General features: G+C 43.1%; 1 protein-coding gene and 1 non-coding gene across 2 annotated transcripts; one reads left to right on the forward strand and one right to left on the reverse strand.

Annotated features, from left to right (window-relative positions):
• Positions 1 to 1,411: 1,411 nt before the first annotated feature.
• On the reverse strand, positions 1,412 to 16,387 carry uspl1 (ubiquitin specific peptidase like 1). The gene is made up of 4 exons (XM_024143021.2): positions 16,230 to 16,387; positions 7,156 to 7,316; positions 2,599 to 5,126; positions 1,412 to 2,501 (listed from the first exon to the last, which is right to left on the reverse strand). Exons 1-3 carry the CDS (start codon positions 16,370 to 16,372, stop codon positions 2,908 to 2,910), a joined length of 2,523 nt encoding a protein of 840 aa, XP_023998789.2. The 5' UTR covers positions 16,373 to 16,387; the 3' UTR covers positions 1,412 to 2,501; positions 2,599 to 2,907.
• Positions 16,388 to 16,546: 159 nt separating this feature from the next.
• On the forward strand, positions 16,547 to 16,618 carry trnae-uuc (transfer RNA glutamic acid (anticodon UUC)). The gene has a single exon. It is a non-coding gene; the product is annotated as a tRNA-Glu (tRNA).
• Positions 16,619 to 21,635: the final 5,017 nt, after the last annotated feature.

Raw genomic sequence — 21,635 nt, forward strand, 5'->3', positions numbered from 1 at the left:
TTGTGTGCTCTAGGGCAACGGTGTCTAGATGGAATTCGTATTTGTGGTCCTGGCGACTGGACATTTTTTGGAACACCATTATTTTTGTCTTACTGAGATTTACTGTCAGGGCCCAGAAGATCTATGTGCTGCTGTAGGCCCTCCTTGGTTGGTGACAGAAGAAGGCCACCAGGATCATCAGCAAACAGTAGACATTTGACTTCAGATTCTAGTAGGGTGAGGCGGTGCTGCAGACTATTCTAGTAGGGTGAGGCCGGGTGCTGCAGACTATTGTAGGGTGAGGCCGGGTGCTGCAGACTATTCAGGTAGGGTGAGGCCGGGTGCTGCAGACTATTCTAGTAGGGTGAGGCTGGGTGCTGCAGACTATTCTAGTGAGGGTGAGGCTGGGTGCTGCAGACATTTCTAGTAGGGTGAGGCCGGGTGCTGCAGACTATTCTAGTAGGGTGAGCCGGATGCTGCAGACTATTCTAGTAGGTTGAGGCCGGGTGCTGCAGACTATTCTAGTAGGGTGAGGCCGGGTGCTGTAGACTATTCTAGTAGGGTGAGGCCAGGTGCTGCAGACTGTTCTAGCGCCTTCGCCAATTGGTTGATATATATGTTGAAGAGGGTGGGGCTTAAGCTGCAGTCCTCTCTTTTGCATGAATATGCCAGATATTYTGGAGGAACCGTGAGCTCACARGGCAAAAGCATGCTCACGCGAAAGGGGTAACGCCCACTTACACATACAGAAACATTAGAGGAAAAAAAAAAGTCAGGATAAACTCTTTATTTATCTACCATCTTTGGTAGAATATTGAAAAAAACCGAGGTTGGGTAAATGGACATGCTCTTTCAAATATTCTCCACTAGGGGGCGCATTAGCACTATCGAAGAGCCTGCTATGGTGAAGTAAAGTATGCTATTTGTAGCGTCACTACTAGTGAGATTGTATTACCAGTAAATAGGTGGTGGTGGAACTACTTACCAAACAATGTATATTCAGTACAATTTATCACCCTGTAATGAGACCATAACTACAAAGCTACATCACCACATTTTCATATCTTTCCCTTCATTTTAGTTTAGTAAAGTCTGTATACTTTCCTGTAGGTTGCTGATGATTCTTAGCCTGGGTATCACTACCTGTCTGTTGTGCCATCATGCCACAGGAGTTGGCATGATAACACATACATATCTGGGATCAGTCTAGTTAATTCTCACAACTCTCCCCAAAAACAATTTCTTCTAGATTCTAGAAATTGTCAATATGGAGCATTGATTTGCTACAAGGAGTCACAGTATTTTCCACTAAGACCGACAAGTGTTCTGTCCAGGAGGTACAGCTACATTACGCGGACTCACGCTAATACAAAAACAAGTATTAGATTCTGGCTCAGACAAGGCTTACTTATATAACCCCCCAAAACATGTGTATCCATGTAAATAAGATTTTATTAGAATTACATACAGTATCTGATTCAGTACAACATTTTAGAACTCTGTCACACTTTTTGTTACAAAAAATACATTCAAAAGATAAGAGATCGAACCACCCTTTAAAACACAAACATATTTTTATCATAGATGTCAGGCTTTTTATCCTAGTTTTCAGGTTTTCAAGTAATTCAGACAAACGAAAATAAAAGAGGCAAACAAAAACAGCATATGTCGTCTTCAGGAGATTTTRCTGTGTCAAATAATTGGGTCTATTAACTTCCCAGAATACTCAAACAACCTCCATTTTTAATCTCCCTTAAAGCCTCAGAACCTGTAAGTACTATGGTTCCATCACGAATGGCACCCWATTCCCTTTAAAAAGTACACTACTTTTGACCAGATCCCTATAGACCCTAGTCAAAAGTAGGGCACTATGTAGGGAATAGGGTGCCATTCAAGACAAAGCCTCAGTGAGTATTAACATTACTCCATGTTCAACTTCAACATTCTTGGTAAACCAAAAAAATACATGAGCGATATCCGAGTGCTTACCAGAGTTACAGGGATAGTTCACCCAAATTACAAAATGACGCATTGGTTTCCTCACCCTGTAAGCAATCTATGGATGACAGCAATCCATGCTTTGGTTAAGTTTCCCTGGCATTGTTTCCATATGCTAACGTTTTAGCATTTGTGTCAGAAATCCCATTCATGGGACTGATATTAGCATTTTTCATGCATCCTGTCCTAACCATCCAAAATGATCTAAAATTGATTGTGAATCTAAACAGTCACTTAAATATGATTTGAACAGGATGCATAGAAAACAATATCGGTCCCATGACTTGAATGGGATTTGTGCCACAAATGCTAAAATGTTAGCGCGTGGAAACAGTGCCAGGGAAACTAAACCAAAGCATGGATTTGCTATCATACCTTGTCCATAGACTGCTTCCAGGGTAAGAAAACCAATATGTCACTTTGTAATTTAGGTGAACGCTCCCTTTAAAATGGCCGTTTGATTCCGCTTCATGTAACACATGCTATCCAGAACAGAACAACCCATTGATACCAAGCACACACACCTGTCTCTTATACACATCTAGATGTGTATAAGAGACAGCACACACACACACACACACACACACACACACACACACACACACACACACACACACACACACACACACATATTCTCCCGACTGAAAGGAATAGTAGCATGTAGTTTCTCCTACTGTCTGTATGTGTCCAAAATGCCACACTACTCCCTATATAGTGCACTACTCATAATAATTAGGAATTACAATGGTTTAATTTAATAGGATCTCCATGGTGCTACTTTTGACCAGAGGCTCTATATAGGGATTAGCATGCCATTTGAGACGTAGCCTTAGCCACTGATCTGAGGTCAGCTTTGCATTTCCCCTAACGTTTAAGCTTAGGGGTTGGGTGAAGAGTTGTTAGCAGATCCTAGACCTGTAGTTAACGAGCCTAAAAGAACAGGTCGAGAGCACTGAGGGTATCAGTCTCCATCTCCGTCTGCTGATTGGCCGACCCTGATATGAACTCTTCCAGGAAGTTCTCACCAGAGGTCGTGATTGGCTCGGCTAGACCAGGCTGTGGCACTACTACACCGTGATTGGCCGTAGGCAAGATCACAGGTGTCACCACCTTTGAGGCTCCACTAATACCATTCCTCCCACACGCCAAGTCCCCGCCCCCTTCTTGCCCATTGGTGGTCAGCATCTCCAGGAAGCCTGTGCTGTCCGGCGATAGGTTGCTGGCGGTCGTCGCCGGCGACAGAAGGTCGGCAAAGAACTGGTCGTATGCGGGACTGTCATAGACAGAGGTACTAGAGCTCACGGTGTGGGAAGGACTCCGATCAGTGATGTCTGGTGTGCAGGTTACTTCCCCCCGTCCTCCCACACCCCCCTGGTAACCCAGCATCTGATTCAGCTTCTCTAGTTTCTTCTTCTTGGCTTTCAGCTTCTTCAGCAGCTTGTACCTGAGGGCATCGGTCTCACTGACCTGACCGCCTGGGCTGTGTTTCCTGGAGGAAGAGATTTTAGGGAGCTCCGTGACTCCTGGAGAGGGAGGAAGTGATGTCACAATAGGCACTGCTGAAGTAGTGTGGTTGATAAGGGGTTTTCGCGAGACGAGGGCGGCATGTTGACTTGGTATCTTCCAGGGTCCATTTTGAGGGTCAATTCTTTGAGAGAGAAGCTGGGTGGGAGGTGAAGTCTTGGAGGGACTGTTTATGTTTATATTTACGATCCTGCTTCTGGCCTGGAACCCTCCGTACATCTCGGCAGCCTTCACCGGCAGGGCCTCGTTGTCCACCTTACTTAGTTTGGGTTTGGGTAGAGGCGGAGGCTTCTTCAGCCTGGCGTCTGGGTTGGGGGGAGCCATCCTTGGGGTCTGCCAGCTCTGTGAAAGCTGCTGGAACCGGTTGGGTGTTGAGTGGTTGAAATGACTCTGGGTTCTTGGGGGATTGGGGATGGAGGTGGGGTGGAGGCTAAGCAGGTAGGACCAGCGAGAGTTGGGGTCCAGGGGTGGAGGAAGGCCGGGTTTGCTCTGCAGAGAGATGGAGGTAGCAGCGGGTTCGGAGTGGGGCGGGGGAGAGGGAGGAGTAGGGGCCTCTGATGTGAGGGTGCTGGGTTCCACATATGATGGTGACATCATAGATACAACTGAGGGCAGGATTATTCCACCACAGTTTCCAGGAAGTGCGATTGGTGTAGCTGTTCTTGGTGGTGTTGTTGTGACCACCTTAGCTGCTGGTGCAACTGTAGTGTTGGATGCCATCATTTTGGCCTTATTGCTGGTGCTTCTGCCCCTTCTGAGCTTGGGAGGACACGGAGGAGTGGGCTTTTCAGAGTCGGGCTCAGAAGGACCGTCACTGCTGTCAAGGAGAAACCCACTGGCCGTATCAGGGGACGATGGCCTTTTGATGATGACAACATCTGTTTCAGGGGGCGTTTCATGGGCAGGTGCGGGGTTCTCGGCCTCAGGTGTAGGAGCAGGTAGAGGAGGACTGAGGTCTCCATTTTGCCTGGGAGCCAGGGAGACATTGTTGTCGTCCAACGGCCTCCCATCAGAGTCAACTCTGACCTCTACGAGCGTCAGGGTGACAATGTCATCGTGGGAGAGGCCCTCGAAGGTGTCGAGCAGTGTGGTGCTACTGATAGACGAGTTACCAGCGTTACCGGTGGTTACCGTGGTGTCCATGATGTCGTTGTCGGTATCGTCAGACACCGCCAGTGCCTCGACAATGGCTGTGTCGTTGTGAAGGAGAGGGAGAGAGAGGTTGGGGTAACAGGACTGAGCCGGTACGCCATGAAGCACGCTGGTGGAACCGGTGGCGATGGGAGAGTTAACGTTATTCCTTAATGTTGTGTCCATATCGTTATCAATATAGCCAGCAGTTATGGGGGTGTCCATGTCAGTGTCCGCATCATCAGAGACCGTCTGAGAGATGTCTTGAGATTCATCGTTGACAAAGAGTTTGGCTAAGGGAGGTTGCTGCAGTTCTTTGTGTATCAGTAAAGTGCTTGTCAGGGATACAGGGGGAGAGCAAGGTGTCTGTGGGTTGTCCGGTCTGTCGGTCTTCAACTCCCAGAAGACAACGTGGATTTCTCTAGGAGGGACCACCAGCTGGGTGTGGGAGACACAGTTAGGGTGCTTCAGATCGTCAAACTCCAACCACGATCCTGTGGGGAGAGATACCAACAGAGAAGAGTGAGGAATGGGCTCTATACACTGGCGGTGGACAGGGAGAGTTACTACAGTCACAGAGGAATGGGCTCTATACACTGGTGGTGGACGGGGAGAGTTACTAACAGTCACAGAGGAATGGGCTCTATACACTGGTGGTGGACAGGGAGAGTTACTACAGTCACGAGGAATGGGCTCTATACACTGGTGGGTGGACGGGGAGAGTTACTACAGTCACAGAGGAATGGGCTCTATACACTGGTGGTGGACAGGGAGAGAGTTACTACAGTCACAGAGGAATGGGCTCTATACACTGGTGGTGGACGGGGAGAGTTACTAACAGTCACAGAGGAATGGGCTCTATACAACTGTGGTGGACGGGGAGTTACTACAGTCCAGCAGGAGAATGGGCTCTATACACTGGTGGTGGACGGGGAGAGTTACTACAGTCACAGAGGAATGGGCTCTATACACTGGTGGTGGACAGGGAGAGTTACTACAGTCACAGAGGAATGGGCTCTATACACTGGTGGTGGACAGGAGAGTTTACTACAGTCACAGAGGAATGGGGCTCTATACACTGTGGTGGACGGGAGAGTTACTACAGTCACAGAGGAATGGGCTCTATACACTGGTGGTGGACAGGGAGAGTTACTACAGTCACAGAGGAAGATACCACTGGTGGTGACGGGGAGAGTTATCTACAGTCACAGAGGAATGGCTGCTCGATACAGGGGAGACGGAGTGGAAGAAGAAGTACTACATGGTCACAGAGGAATGGGCATCTTATACACTGGCGGTGGACAGGCAGAGTTACTACAGTCACAGAGGAATGGGCTCTATTCACTGGTGGTGGACAGGGAGAGTTACTACAGTCACAGAGAATGGGCTCTATACACTGGCGGTGGACAGGGAGAGTTACTACAGTCACAGAGGAATGGGTTTATACACTGGTGGTGGACAGGAGAGTTACTACAGTCACAGAGGAATGGGCTCTATACACTGGGTGTGACAGGGAGAGTTACTACAGTCACAGAGGAATGGTTCTATACACTGGTGTGTGGACAGGGAGAGTTACTACAGTCACAGAGGAATGGGCTCTATACACTGGTGGTGGACAGGGAGAGTACTACAGTCACAGAGGAATGGCTCTAGTACACTGGTGGTGGACAGGGAGAGTTACTACAGTCACAAGAGGAATGGGCTCTATACACTGTGCGTGGACAGGGAGAGTTACTACAGTCAGCAGAGGAATGGGCTCTATACACTGGTGGTGGACAGGGAGAGTTACTACAGTCACAGAGGAATGGGTTCTATACACTGGCGGTGGACAGGGAGAGTTACTACAGTCACAGAGGAATGGGTAACATGCTCACTCTGATCATTCCTCATTAGTAGGAAGGTGCTGAATCCTTGTGATAACTAAATGGATTATTGAAGGTATTTTTGGTGTGCTGTCCATCTCTTTTAAAGAGTTACCCCAACACAATGTAAAGAGACCTACTGATTTGCACTTTATAAATGCTAGACATGATTAGACAGAGACTGACCTTACTTTTCAGTAAAGAAATATAATTGTTTCTATCCATTGATAATGGAGGTATGAATAAGCTATATATAGCATTTTTTAAAGGGACACTTCGAGATTTTGGCAATTTAGCCCTTTATCTACTTCCAGAGTCAGATGAACTCATGGATGCCATTTTTATGTCCTTGCATCCAGTACGAAGGAAGTCGAGAAGTAGTTTCGCGAGCCAATGCTAACTAGCGATCTACAAGCGTGCTAGTAGTTACCATAGACTTCCAGTCATTGCGCTAACACTAGTTAGCWATTTCCTTCAACCTGTCCGCAGAGACATCGAAATGGTATCCATGAGTTCATCTGACTCTGGGGAAGTTGATAATCCTGACGTAATACATTTAAAAAGAACAACTGAACTTGTTGACCAGTAAACAACAACAAAAACTTTACTAACGAAATMACAAATAAAGTTATACTGAACTAAATGACAAAGTCACACTGACCGTCAGGTCTGCGTATCCAGGTGACAAAGTGCTTGAGTTGCTGGTCATACTGTATGACTGTGGTGACGGAGTATTCCTGCTGCTGGAAGGTGAAGGAGTACACACAGAGGTCGTTGTCAGGAAGACCTTCTACAAAGTGCAGCACAAACACAGGAGACACCCTGGTGGAACAGACACAATAGATATCAGCCTCAGGAAACAGAGGTAGAGGACATTATCTACAACATGGTGTCTGGATAAATCCTCTACTCATTTCCTGTCCTCCATCTGCACCGACTGGTAACAGAACAACAATCTGCAACAGAAAACATGAAAAAGAAAAAGCAAGAGAATCGAGCGCTTACAGTTGCTTCACAAATCACCTAGCAACCGCACCAGGCGCCATGTCAGAAGACCAGCAAGTCTGGTGGAAGTCCTCCAATCGTCCACATGGCTGGCTGCGTTTTGCTATCACCGTAAACGTCGGGAAGATTGCCCATTATTTCGTTTTTTCTAAGGACCCAGAAAACGGAGGCAGTGGGAGAACCTATTCAAGTAAGTAAATATATTTTGAAAATGACAGCTGCAGGCTAACTCAAATGAGCTAATGTAATGTTCGCTGGCTGATTTTACATACTGTATAGCTAACCAAGTAAATTAAATATCACCAGCAAGCGATCTTCATATTAGCTAGTTAGCTACCTATCTTGATATATTTATTTTTTGTAACTCAAAATACATTTGTAGCTAGCTAGCTAACAGCCACAGAAAAGGGTGAAAGGAATAGCTAGCAGTTCCAGCTGTCAGAGAAGGGAAAGTAGACTACTCTGGATAGGGCAGGTACCTTTGTGGGAGGACACTATGAAGAGATTCTCCAGATCCAGTCCCTAGTGAGGAAAAACGACGAGACACAGCAACATAATATTTAGTGCTGTCTAATTTGAGTAGAATGCAGCCTGTTTCTACGTGATGTTTTGTGTCCTCAGATACAGAGAGAGCTGTGAAACCCTGTCTGCAGATGAAGAGGTCCTAAACAATGCCCCCAAMAGAATAAGGGTACATCCTTGTATACCATGGATTATATGTGTACTTATGTTGGCATATTGAGTAAAGAAAAATACATTTTAAAAAGTCACACACACACACACAATGTAGAAACCTACTACAACTGGAGCAGGCCAACCCTGCTGGGCGTGCAGGCTTTTGTTCCAGCCTAGCACMAACATACATGATTCAATTTATCAAAATGAAGTGTGCTATTGCTGGGCTGGAATAGAAGTCCTCTCAGCCAGTAGATCAGGGATCAGCGGAGCAATGTTGGCCTCTTCTGGTATTTACATGTTTTTATTCACCTGAAGTTATGCTTTAGTAATAATAGCCTACGTGTTACTAACACGTCTAACTTTTACATACGAGTTAGCTTTACGTGAACACTTTGAAATTATATGAAATAGTGTTGATTCTTCGAAGTGAAGTGTTTAAACTTGTTTTAATTGTTAACTTAAAAAKTATTATTCAAGATGAACTAGTGTCAACGTTGATTCATCACAGCTCACGATCCTGCAAAAGGGAATCTGTCTAATTTGTGMGTTATATTCTCAAATTAACATGACCTTTTGTTCAGTTGTAAGCTTTACAATTAGTATTATTTGTCACTTTTTTCAGGATATCAGCCATGTGAACCCATTTTTGCAGCTGATAATGGCAACGCCAATGCAGCTATAGGCCTACAGCAGTGGTTCCCAGCCATTGTTGTTGCAGCCTGATGACTAGTTGACAKGTTGAATCAGGTGTGCTTGTCCGGGGCTACAATAAAACAGTGTACTATTGGGGGTTCTCGAGGACCGGAGTGGGAACCACTGGCCTACAGTGTGATGGCATTAGCCTTATGGCAGGGTTTCCCAAACTCGGTCCTCGGTACGCACCATTAGTTTTTTTTGCCCTAGCACTACACAGCTGATTTAAATAATCAAGTAATCATCAAGATCTGAATCAGCGGTGTAGTGTTACGACAAAAAAACTAAAATGTGCACCGCTTGGGGTCCCGAGGACCGGATTTGGGAAACGCTGCCTTGTAGGCATTTGCACCCCTTGACATTGTCCTTCTGAAGCATTATTGATTAACATTATTTACATATTGTTGAGCTTTATGTTCTCAAGAAAAAAAATTATACCAGTCAACAATGTACAGTACATTTGGAAAGTATTCAGACCCCTTGACTTTTCCCACATTTTACGTTACAGTGTTCTTCAAAATTTGATCAACTGAAATATCACATTTACATAAGTATTCAGACCCTTTACTCAGTACTTTGTTGAAGCACCTTTGGCAGCGATTATATCCTTGAGTCGTCGTGGGTATGACGCTACAACCTCGGCACACCTGTATTTGGGGAGTTTCTCCCATTCCTCTCTGCAGATCCTCTCAACCTCTGTCAGGTTGGATGCGGAGCGTCGCTGCACAGTTATTTTCAGGTCTCTACAGAGATGTTCGATTGGGTTCAAGTCCAGGCTCTGGCTGGAATACTCAAGGACATTCAGAGACTTGTCCCGAAGCCACTCCTGTGTTGTCTTGGCTGTGTGCTTAGGGTCATTGTCCTGTTGGAAGTTGAACCTTGGCCCCAATCTGAGGTCCTGAGCGCTCTGGGGCAGGTTTTCATCAAGGATCTCTGTACTTTGGGCCTCCCGGGTGGCGCAATGGTCTAAGGCTAGCTATGCCACCAGAGATTCTGGGTTCGAGCCCAGGCTCTGTCGCAGCCGGCCGCGACCATTGTGTCAAGAAGCAGTGCAGCTTGGTTGGGTTGTGTTTCGGAGGATGCGTGGCTCTCGACCGTCACCTCTCGAGTCCGTACGGGAGTTGCAGGGCTGAGACAAGACAGTAACTACTACCAATTGGATACCATGAAATTGGGGAGAAAAAAGGGGTAAAAAAAATACTGTACTGTACTTTGCTCCGTTCATCTTTCCCTCGATCCTGCCTAGTCTCCCAGTCCCTGGCCGCTGAGAAACATTACAACAGCATGATGCTGCAACGAACATGCTTCACCGTAGGGACGGTGCCAGGTTTCATCCAGACTTCACGCTTGGCATTCAGGCCAAAGAGTTCAATTTTGGTTTTATCAGACCAGCGAATCTTGTTTCTCATGGTCTGAGGTGCCTTTTGGCAAACTCCAAGCAGGCTGTTGTGTGCCTTTTACTGAGGAGTGGCTTCCATCTGGGCACTCTACCATAAAAGCCTGATTGGTGGAGTGCTACAGAGATGGTTGTCCTTCTGGAAGGTTCTCCCATCTCCATAGAGGAACTCTGGAGCTCTGTCAGAGTGACCATCGGGTTTTTTGGTCACCTCCCTGACCAAGGCCCTTCTCCCAATTGTTCAGTTTGGCCAGGCGGGCAYCTCTAGGAAGAGTCTTGGTGTTTCCAAACTTCTTCCATTTAAGAATGGAGGCCACTGTATTCTTGGGGACCTTCAATGCCTATTGGTACCCTTCTCCAGATCTGTGCCTCGACACAATCCTGTCCCGGCGCYCTACGGACAATTCCTTCGAACTCTTGGCTTAGTTTTTGCTCTGACATCCACTGTTAACTGTGGGACCTTATATAGACAGGTGTGAGCCTTTCCAAATCATATCCAATCAATTGAATTTACCACAGGTGGACTCCAATCAAGTTGTAGAAACATCTCAAGGATGATCAATGGAAACAGGATGSACCTGAGCTCAATTTGTAGTCTCATAGCAAAAGGGTCTGACTACCTATGTAAATAAGGTGTTAATTATTATTTTATTTTTTATAAATGTGCAAACATTTCTAAAAACCTGTTTTTGCTTTGTCATTATGGGGTATTGTGTGTAGATTGATGAGGAAAACATCTCATTTAAGCCATTTTAGAATAAGGCTGTAACATAACAAAATGTGGAAAAAGTCAAGAAGTCTGAATCCTTTCCAAATGCACTGTAGAGGTTAAGACTACACCAGATGTTGTACATGCCGTGTGCTGACATGACATTGTTTAGTGCAAAATCCAACCCTTGTAATCTTGGCGGTGAAATGTCTGGTAGAAGGAGATGGAATCCTTATCTTAGAACATACAAACTACGACCACCAAGTTCAATGACAGATACTTGTGCCTCTCAGACCTTCTGGGAGACTTGGAGGTGCCACTGTGATAATGAAGATGCCTAAGACTACCACAACAATTACATTGTCTATGCTAAATGTGTTTAAACTGTAAAAAGAAAGACAATAGTTGGGCTATAAGAAATACATTTTATTCAATGGGGTGAAGCAGAGATGACACACAATATACTTTTAATATCACCTATACAACTATATATTAAAATACAGTAATTTAACAATATCATAAAAATTGGAATTTTACATGTTGTTTCAAATTACATTGTATATATTAATATGGTTTATTTTGTCATGACAAGGTGCTCTCTACTCAAATGGCACAACATAATCATTCAGATTGATCAATGTAGAGCATTTTTGACAATCAATGTGTCTAACTGAAGGATGTCTCCTTTCATATCTGGAAAAGGACAAAGAAGTATAAAATGCTGCAACATTGCACATCTTCACAGGGGGAAACTGATGCTGCTGCAGCATTTCTCATCTTCACAGGAGGGGAAACTGATGCTGCTGCAACATTGCTCATCTTCACAGGAGGGGAAACTGATGCTGCTGCAGCATTGCTCATCTTCACAGGGGGAAACTGATGCTGCTGCAACATTGCTCATCTTCACAGGGGGAAACTGAGGCTGCTGCAGCATTTCTCATCTTCACAGGGGGAAACTGATGCTGCTGCAGCATTGCTCATCTTCACAGGGGGAAACTGATGCTGCTGCAGCATTGCTCCAATGCTCAAACAGGGAAAACTGTGCTGCGGCAGCAGTGCTCCATCTTCACAGGGGGAAACCTGATGCTGTGCAGCATTGCCTCATCTTCACAGGGGGAAACTGAGTGCTGCTGCAGCATTGCTCATCTTCACAGGGGAAACTGATGCTGCTGCAGCATTGCTCATCTTCACAGGGGGAATCTGATGCTGCTGCAGCATGCTCATCTTCACAGGGGAAACTGATGCTGCTGCAGCATTGCTCATCTTCACAGGGGGAAACTGATGCTGCTGCAGCATTGCTCATCTTCACAGGGGAAATGATGCTGCTGCAGCATTGCTCATCTTCACAGGGGGAAACTGATGCTGCTGCAACATTGCTCACTTCACAGGGGGAAACTGATCTGCTGCAGCATTGCTCATCTTCACAGGGGGAAACTGATGCTGCTGCAGCATTGCTCATCTTCACAGGGAAACCTGAGCTGCTGCACATTGTCACTTCACAGGGGAAACTGATGCGCTGCAGCATTGCTCATCTTCACAGGGGGAAACTGATGCTGCTGCAGCATTGCTCATCTTCACAGGGGGAAACTGAGCTGCTGCAGCATTGCTCATCTTCACAGGGGAAACTGATGCTGCTGCACATTGTTCATTTCACAGGCGGGAAACTGATGCTGCTGCAGCATTGCTCATCTTCACAGGGGGAAACTGATGCTGCTGCAGCATTGCTCATCTTCACAGGGGGGAAACTGAAGCTGCTGCAGCATTGCACATCTTCACAGGAGGGGAAACTGAGGCTGCTGCAGCATTGCTCATCTTCACAGGAGGGGAAACTGATGCTGCTGCAGCATTGCTCATCTTCACAGGAGGGGAAACTGAGGCTGCTGCAGCATTGCTCATCTTCACAGGGGGGAAACTGAAGCTGCTGCAGCATTGCTCATCTTCACAGGAGGGGAAATTGAAGCTGCTGCAGCATTTCTCATCTTCACAGGGGGAAACTGAGGCTGCTGCAGCATTGCTCATCTTCACAGGGGGACTCCAGACGACGTCGGTGTCTTGACAGAGGTCAGCTGGTGAACCTACAGTACATAAACAAATGAGAAGCACACCTGCTGTTAGAATATCACTCATTTAAGTCACCAACACCATCAGGGCTCAATTGTTTGGTTGTGTTTAAGTGTCATAAATATTCAATATATTGTTGGGCTGGAACATTAGTCAACACAACAGGTTGTCATATCCCAGTGAGGCATTTGTCCTATGCTGTAATGTCCATACATTTTACCTCTACTTATGAATCAAGTTCTCTCCAAGTGATCACTGGGTCATTGGACAATAATGTCCTCCTCCAGGCTATAAGGGCCTTATATTGTACAATTTGTGTCTTCTCTTTTCATGGTCATCGCTAGAAGGGATCTGACTTCTGTCAAATTAACGTAATTTGACTTTTCGTAGCAAATTAGGAGAATTTACGCTGCAGGCTAGGATAATTAACATAGCAGGTTAGGATAATTATTAGGGTAAGGTAAGGAAAAGGTTTAGCTAAAATGCAACAAAAAAAATGACTTGCCATTAATTTGCCAATAGCTGGATCCCTTCTAGCCATGACCCCTTTTCATAGGCCTAGATTATATGGTAACATTCTAGACAAGGTCGTTTTCATTCATCTGTTGTCAGTGTCAGCAGAGTAGGCCTAGACTACCATCGTATTAAAAAAAAGATTCTGCTAATGTCTCCAGTCATTTTAGAAGTCCATGAAATGTTTGTCAAAGGCAACATTTCTCCCCATGCAAAAGGACAGAAAGGTTCCAATCTACTCATCACATTAGGAATACTAGACTTACATTAGTCTGCAAATGTCATGATAAATGCATGCGATCCTTTGTTATAAAAAGGTGCATTTTGTATGGTGCAAAACGTGCTTCCCTAAAACGTTAAACTCACGCAACACATGCTAATAGCTAGACTACAAGCTATCTTGCTAGCTAATTTTGTCTAACAGTGTTGTTGTTAACACCTGGTTAGCATAACGGCTAAACTAAACTCGAAATGTATCAGACTTGACTTACCAGTGATGAAATGATCGTAGCAGACCCTGTACTGACAGTTGTCTGGGTTCAGGTCTTGACAGGCAAAAAGGTTTCTTCACTTTTCTGACAGTTCTTGAGTATTATCTCCGTGGCGTCACCAATAGTGTTTCATGATTGCGGGGAATCCATAAACATATTTCTTTCTGCCATGTTAGAGCAGCCAAATACTGATGAATCAAATAGTTTTAGTCACTGTTATCATGTTCTTTCCGGTAGCCAGTCAGCTGTTGTCGGAAGAATTAATGCGGCGGTCTTCCCAACATGGCCACCAGGTGGAATCATAGTCAACTGCACGGGTCCATCTCAATAGTCTACAATATCAACTGCATGGCCCCATCTCAATAGTCTACAATATCAACTACACGGGTCCATCTCAATAGTCTACAATATCAACTACACGGGTCCATCTCAATAGTCTAACAATAATCAACTGCACGGCTCCATCTCAAGCGTCTACACAATCAACTGCACGGGTCATCTCAATTAGCTACAATATCAATACACGGTCCATACTCAATAGTCTACAATAGCAAACTACACGGCTCCATCTCAATAGTCTACAATATCAAACAACACGGCCATTCTCAATCATCTAACCCAATATCAACTGCACGCGACCCCATCTCAATAGGCTCTACAATATCCAACTGCACGCTCCATCTCAATAGTGTACCTAATATCAACTACCACAGGTCCATTCTCAATATCTAAGCAATATCAACTACCCGGGTCCACTCAATAGTCTAGTCAATCATACTACAGCGGGTCCATCTCAATAGTGCTAACCATATCAACTACATCCGGGTGCCATCTCAATAGTGTAACAATATCAACGTACACGGGTCCATCTCAAGTAGTTACAATAAACTACAGGGTCATGTCAAAGTCTAACGGCATCATCTCAGATACATTATCACGCGGTCCATCTCAATAGTTCTACAATTATCAACTGCATGGGTCCATCTCAATAGTTATCGAAGATATCAACTACATGGGCGCCCATCTTCAATAGGTCTACAATCATCAACTAACGGGTCCATCTCAATCGTCTACAATATCAAACTACACGGGTCCATCTCAATCGTCTACAATATCCAAACTTCACGCGTCCATCTCAATCGTCTTACAATATCAACTACACGGCCCATCTCAATCGTCTACAAAATATCAACTCGACGGCTCCATCTCAATCGTCTAAACAATATCAACTACACAGGTCCATCTCAATAGTCTACAATATCAACTGCACGGGTCCATCTCAATCTCTACAATATTCAAACTACACGGCCCCATCTCAATCGTCTACAATATCAACTGCACGGCTCATCTCAATCGTCTACAATATCAACTACACGGGGTCATCTCAATAGTTCTACAATATCAACTACACGGGTCCATCTCATAGTCTACAATATCAACTACACAGGTCCATCTCAATAGTCTACAATATCAACTACACGGTCCATCTCAATAGTCTACAATATCAACTACACGGGTCCATCCTCAATAGTCACAAATATCAACTACACGGGTCCATCTCAATAGTCACAATATCAACGACACGCTCCATCTCAATAGTCTACAATATCAACTACCCACGGTCCATCTCAATGTCTACAATATCAACTACACGGGTCCATCTCAATGTCTACAATATCAACTACACGGGTCCATCTCAATAGTCTACATATCACTACGACGGTTCCATCTCAATAGTCTACAATATCAACTACACGGCTCCATCTCAATAGTCTACAATATCAACTACACGGCTCCATCTCAATCGTCTACAATATCAACTACACGGGTCCATCTCAATAGTCTACAATATCAACTACACGGCCCCATCTCAATAGTCTACAATATCAACTACACGGCCCCATCTCAATAGTCTACAAAATCAACTACACGGCCCCATCTCAATAGTGTACAGTGGCTTCCACTACTCATCTCCTTTCCTCCATCTGCACTGAATTAATAGGTAAAGAGACAAGTGCCTGGAATTCTCCGGAGCGGAATCCACTTAAGATCAGGGTTGGGGTCAATTCCTCCACTGAATAGGAAGTTGCCCATTGTTTTCTATGAGGACTTCTCAAAAAAAACTGAATTGACCCCAACCCTGGTTGATATCCACCCCAGGTATCAAAGTTTAGAGGTTGCGCCCTCACCTCTCCAGCACCAACATCCTGGTCTGCTTCCTCTTATTACACTTGCTGCAACGTGATTGGTGGGCTGCGTTGAGAGGATGCCAATCGGAAAGCACCTTGGTGAAAGTGGTGAGGGTCTTCTTACATCTGAAAGAAAAACACATTTGATAGTAAATAAAAGACACACAGACCTTTTGGTCCAGTTGAGTGAGTCAGTTTCCCCCTTTATTTGTTTTATGATGCTGATTTTCTGAAATGTCCTTGTACACTCCCTTTCTGTCAACATTACGTCATTGTTACAATTCAAAAGCCCAATTAAAATACAGACAGACACAGCTTCCCATATGGTCTAGCGGTTAGGATTCCTGGTTTTCACCCAGGCGGCCCGGGTTCGACTCCCGGTATGGGAACGAGTCTTTTTGCTTATAGTTTTCATCTCACTTAAAAATTATTATAAGCAAATCTAAACCGATTACATTTTAATTTACACAGGAACATAGGAGATGAAGGTTTCAACAAATAATATCTACACGTTTCATCATCTGGTAAACTTGTACTGAGCCAAGCTCTTCAAAAGAAACCAACCAAAAACAACAGGAAATATTAAATGAGATTTACATTTTCGTCATTTGGCAGACGCTCTGATCCAGAACAACTTACAGGAGCAATTAGGGTTTAAGTGCCTTGCTCAACGGAAACAGACCATTTTTACCTAGTCGGCTCTGGGATTCAAACCAGCAAATTTTCAGTTACTGGCCCAACGCTCTTCACCTCTAGGCCACCAGCCCCTCCAGTAAATAACGGATTAGTTTCAATAGACTAAATCGCTACCCTTTTCACCGTCTGTATTGTAGCTACTGGGTCAAGTTCCTTGAAGAGTCTTAATTAGACCCATAGGTTCACAGTATTGTTGGCTCTTTGCACTGCTAAAATGTTGCCCAATACCTGCTTCACTGTCTATTTTTGGTAAACTTGTACTGGTCTAAGATTCTCAATGAGCCATAATATGACTAATCCCCAAACTAGAGGAAGGAATTAGATGAGTAAACGTTGGTTTTCATTCATGACTCATTTTCCTATTCTTTCCTCTTTAGGGACATCCTCAGGGCAGAAGACTGGACGTTCCTCCAGCACAGTCACCATGTTGATTATATTCATTTCACTTCTCTCATTCCCTCTTTAATTCCCATTTCCATGCCTATCCCAGCAGCACGTTGTGCTGTTACAAGCCAGGTCAGTACAGGTGCATCAAAGCAGGGACCGAGAGACTGAAAAACAGCTTCTATCTCAAGGCCATCAGACTGTTAAACAGCCACCACTAACATTTAGTGGCTGCTGCCAACATACTGACTCAACTCCAGCCACTTTAATAATAGGAATTGATATGACTGTAATTAACCTTAATAGGTCAAGTACTGTTAGAAACTGTTATATTAACCTAATAGTACGTCAGTACTGTTATAGACTCTGTTATATTAACCTACCATGAGTCAGTACTGTATTAAGACTGTTATATTAAACCTAATCGGTCAAAGTACTGTAGGACTGTACTATAGTAACCTAATGAGTCCAGCTACTGGTAGGGACGGTATGATTAACCTAGGATGTCCAGGTACGGTATAGACTACCTGTTTAATTAAACCTAATGGCAGTACTAGTAAGACTCTGTTATATTAACACCTAATGGTCCAGTACTGTAGACTCTGTTATATTAACCACTATATGGCCAGTACTGGGTAGACTGTTATATTAAACCTAATGTTCTCTCTCAAGACTGTAGACTGTTATAATTAAACCTAATGCGTCAGTACTGTAGACTGTTCATATTAACCTAGATGCCGTCAGTGAAACTGTAGACTGTTATATTAACCTGACATCGGCTTCAGTACTGATAGACTCTGTTATATTGACCTAATGCGTCCAGTACTGTAGACTTTATCATAACCTACAGGTCAAGTACTGTAAGACTGTTATATTAAACCTAATGGTCAGTCACTGTAGGGACGGTGATATTACCTAATGGATTCAGTACTGCAGACTGTTATATTTTAACCTAATGGTCCAGTACTGTAGACTCTGTCTATATTGAACCGAATGCGTCAGTACTGTAGACTGTATAATTAACCTACATGGTCAGTACTGTACTTAGGACTTTATATTAACCTAATTGGTCGAAGTACTGTAGACTCTGTTATATTAACCTTAATGGGTCAGTAACTGTAGACTGTTATTATTAACCCTAAAATGCGTCAGTACTTCTAGACTGTTATATTAACCTAAATTGGTCAGTACTGTAGACTCTGTGATATTCCTAACCTACATGCCGTCAACAATACTGGTTAGACTGTTTATATTAACCTAGATGGTCTCAGTACTGTAGACTGTATATATTAAAACCTAATTGGTCAGTACTGATAAGACTGTTATTTAAATTAACCATCACATTGCGTCAGTACTGTAGAAACTCTGTTATTAACCACGAAATGGTCAGTTCTGTAGGACTCTGTTATATTAACGACTACATGGTCAATTACTGCTAGACTGTTTATATTAACCTAAATTGGTCAAGTACTGAGTAGACTGTTATTATTAACCTGATGGTCCAGTTACTGTAGACTGTTATATTTTAACCTAAATGGCTCAGTACTGTAGGAGAGGACTGTATATTAACCAAATGGTCAGTACTGCTTAGACTGTATTATATTAACCCTAATGGTCAGTACTGTAGACTCTGTATATTACCTAATAGGTCCAGTACTGTAGACTGTTATAGTAAACCTGATGGTCACAGTACTGCTAGACTGTTATATTAAACCTAATGGTCAGTTACTGTAGACAGTTATATGAACCTAATGGTTCAGTACTGTAGACTGTTATATTAAACCTAATGGTCAGTACTGCTAGACATCTGTTGATAGTAACCTAATGGTCAGCCCTACTGTAGAACTGTATTAATATAAACCTAATGGTCACTACTGTAGACTGTTATATTAACCTAGATGGTCCAGTACTGCTAGACTGTTATATATAACCTAAATGGTCCAGTACTGTAGAACATGTATATATTCACCCTAAAATAGGTCAGTACTAGCTAGACTGTTATATTAACCTAATGCTCCAGTACTGTAGGGGACCTGTTTATATTAACCTAATGCGTCATACTAGTATGAACTGTTATATTAACCCTTACATGGTCAGTACTGCTAGGACTTTATATTAACCTAATGAGTAGTGACTGTAGGACTGATTGATATTAAACCTAATGGTCCAGTACTGTAGAACTGTATATTAACCTAATGGGTCAGTACTGTAGGACTAGTTAATATAACCTAATGGTCAGTATGTAAGACTCCTGTTATATTAAACCTAATGGTCAAAACTGTAGACTGTTAATATATAAACCTTAATGGTCAGTACTGGTAGACTCTGTATATATAACCGAATGGTCAGATACTGTAACTCTGTTATATTAACCTAATGGTCAAGTACTGCTGAGGACTGTCCTATTCAATATTAACCTAAATGGTCCAGTATGTAGACTGTTATATCTAAAACCTAAGGGAGTCCAGTACTGTAGAACTCTTCTACTATTAACCTAATGGTCAGTACGGTAGATGTTATACTTAACCTAATCGGGTCACAGTAACTGCATAAGAACTGTATATATGAAACCTAATGCCGTCCCAGTACTGATAAGACATTTTATATTAACCTAATTAGCGTCCAGTACGTAGACTTGTTATATTAACCTAAATGTCCAGTATGTAGACTCTGTTTATATTAACCTAATGGTCCACTACTGCTAGACGTGCTTAGATTAACCTAATGGTCAGTACTGTAGAACTTTATATTAACCTAATGGTCACGTCTGTAGGACTCTGTTATTAATAATAACGCTCAATCCGTCCAGTACTGAGACTTATAGATTAACCTAATGGTCAGTACTGTAGACTCTGGGTATATTAACCTACAATGGTCCAGTGACTGTAGACTGTTTATATTAACCTGATTGTCAAGTACTGTAAGGACCTGCTTATATTAACCTATGCGTCAGTACTGCTAGACTCGTGTTAGATCAACCTAATACCAGTACTGTAGACTGTTATAGTAACCTAATGGTCAGTACTGTAGACTCTGTTATATCTAACACTGAAAAAAATGGTCAGTAACTGTCAGACTGTTATATAACCTAATGTCACGTACTGCTAGACTGTATTTATTAACCTAATGGTTCTCAGTACGTAGACTGTTATTATTAACTACATGGTCAGTTACTGTAGACTCTGTCTATATAACCTAAATTGGTCAAGTACTGATAGACTGTTATATAAAACCTAATGGTCAATACTTGTAGACCCCTGTTATATTAACCTAATGCGTCAATACTGTAGACTGTTATATTAACCTAATGGCCAGTAGCTGTAGACTGTTATATCTAACCTAATGGTCATACTGTAGACTTTATATTAACCTACATGTCAGTACTGATAGACTGTGATATTAAACCTACATGGTCAGTACTGAGACTGTTATATTAACCTAATGGGTCAAGCTACTGTAGACTCTGTTAATATAAACCTAATGGTCAGTACTGTAGACTGTTATTACTTAACCTAAAGAGGAGGGGTCAAAGATTTTACTGTACGAATCGGGACATATTAAACCTAACTCCGTCAAGTACTGATAGAATCAGTACTATTAACCTGATGGCTCAGCTAACTGTAGAATCAGGTCATATTAAAACCTGTGCATGGTCGAGTACTATTAGAATCAGTCCATAAGTTACCGAATTGTTCATACTGTAGAATCAGTCAATATTAACCCTCAATGGATCAGGTCAGGTGACGAGAGGCAGATTTATAAAAGCTGTCTTGTACCATCGCTCGCTCGCTCACCCTACGCTTCGCAGTATCAAATCAAATTTTAATTATGTCAACATACGCAACATGGTTAGCAGATGTTAATGCGAGTGTAGCCGAAATAGCTTGTGCTATCTAAGCTTACACAGACAATGCAGTAATAACCAAACAAGTAATCTAAACCGTAACAATTCCACAACTACTACCTTTATACACACAAGTGTTAAAGCGATAAAGAATATGTACATAAAAATATATGACATGAGATGGCTATAAACGGCATAGCACAGATCTGCAAGAGATGGAAATATAGAGTACAAGTCTATAACATATGAGATGAAGTAAAATGTAGGTATTATAAAACATAAAGTGGCATAGTTAAAAGTGGTAGTGATACATGTATTACATAAAGCATGTAAAGCATGCCCAAGTAGATAAGATATAGGGTACCAGTAGCTATACATATACATATGCAAAATGAGTTAATGCTAGGTATGTAAAACATATATATAAGGGGCATTGTTTAAGAGTGGCTTTATTGATACATATTTTACACATAACATTTCCT

The sequence above is a fragment of the Salvelinus sp. IW2-2015 genome, unplaced genomic scaffold (genome assembly GCF_002910315.2).
Source record: "Salvelinus sp. IW2-2015 unplaced genomic scaffold, ASM291031v2 Un_scaffold3593, whole genome shotgun sequence".
NCBI classification, from domain to species: Eukaryota; Metazoa; Chordata; class Actinopteri; order Salmoniformes; family Salmonidae; genus Salvelinus; species Salvelinus sp. IW2-2015.

Bases quoted from the DNA above. Each gene is read 5' to 3' on its own strand.
- uspl1 (XM_024143021.2), bottom strand. From the start codon at position 16,372: ATGTGTTTTTCTTTCAGATGTAAGAAGACCCTCACCACTTTCACCAAG. The intron at 7,317-16,229 runs GTGAGGGCGCAA...CTGTTCCACCAG, and splicing joins AGGATGTTGGTGCTGGAGAG to GGTGTCTCCTGTGTTTGTGC. The intron at 5,127-7,155 runs GTCAGTGTGACT...CTCTCCCCACAG, and splicing joins CTGGATACGCAGACCTGACG to GATCGTGGTTGGAGTTTGAC.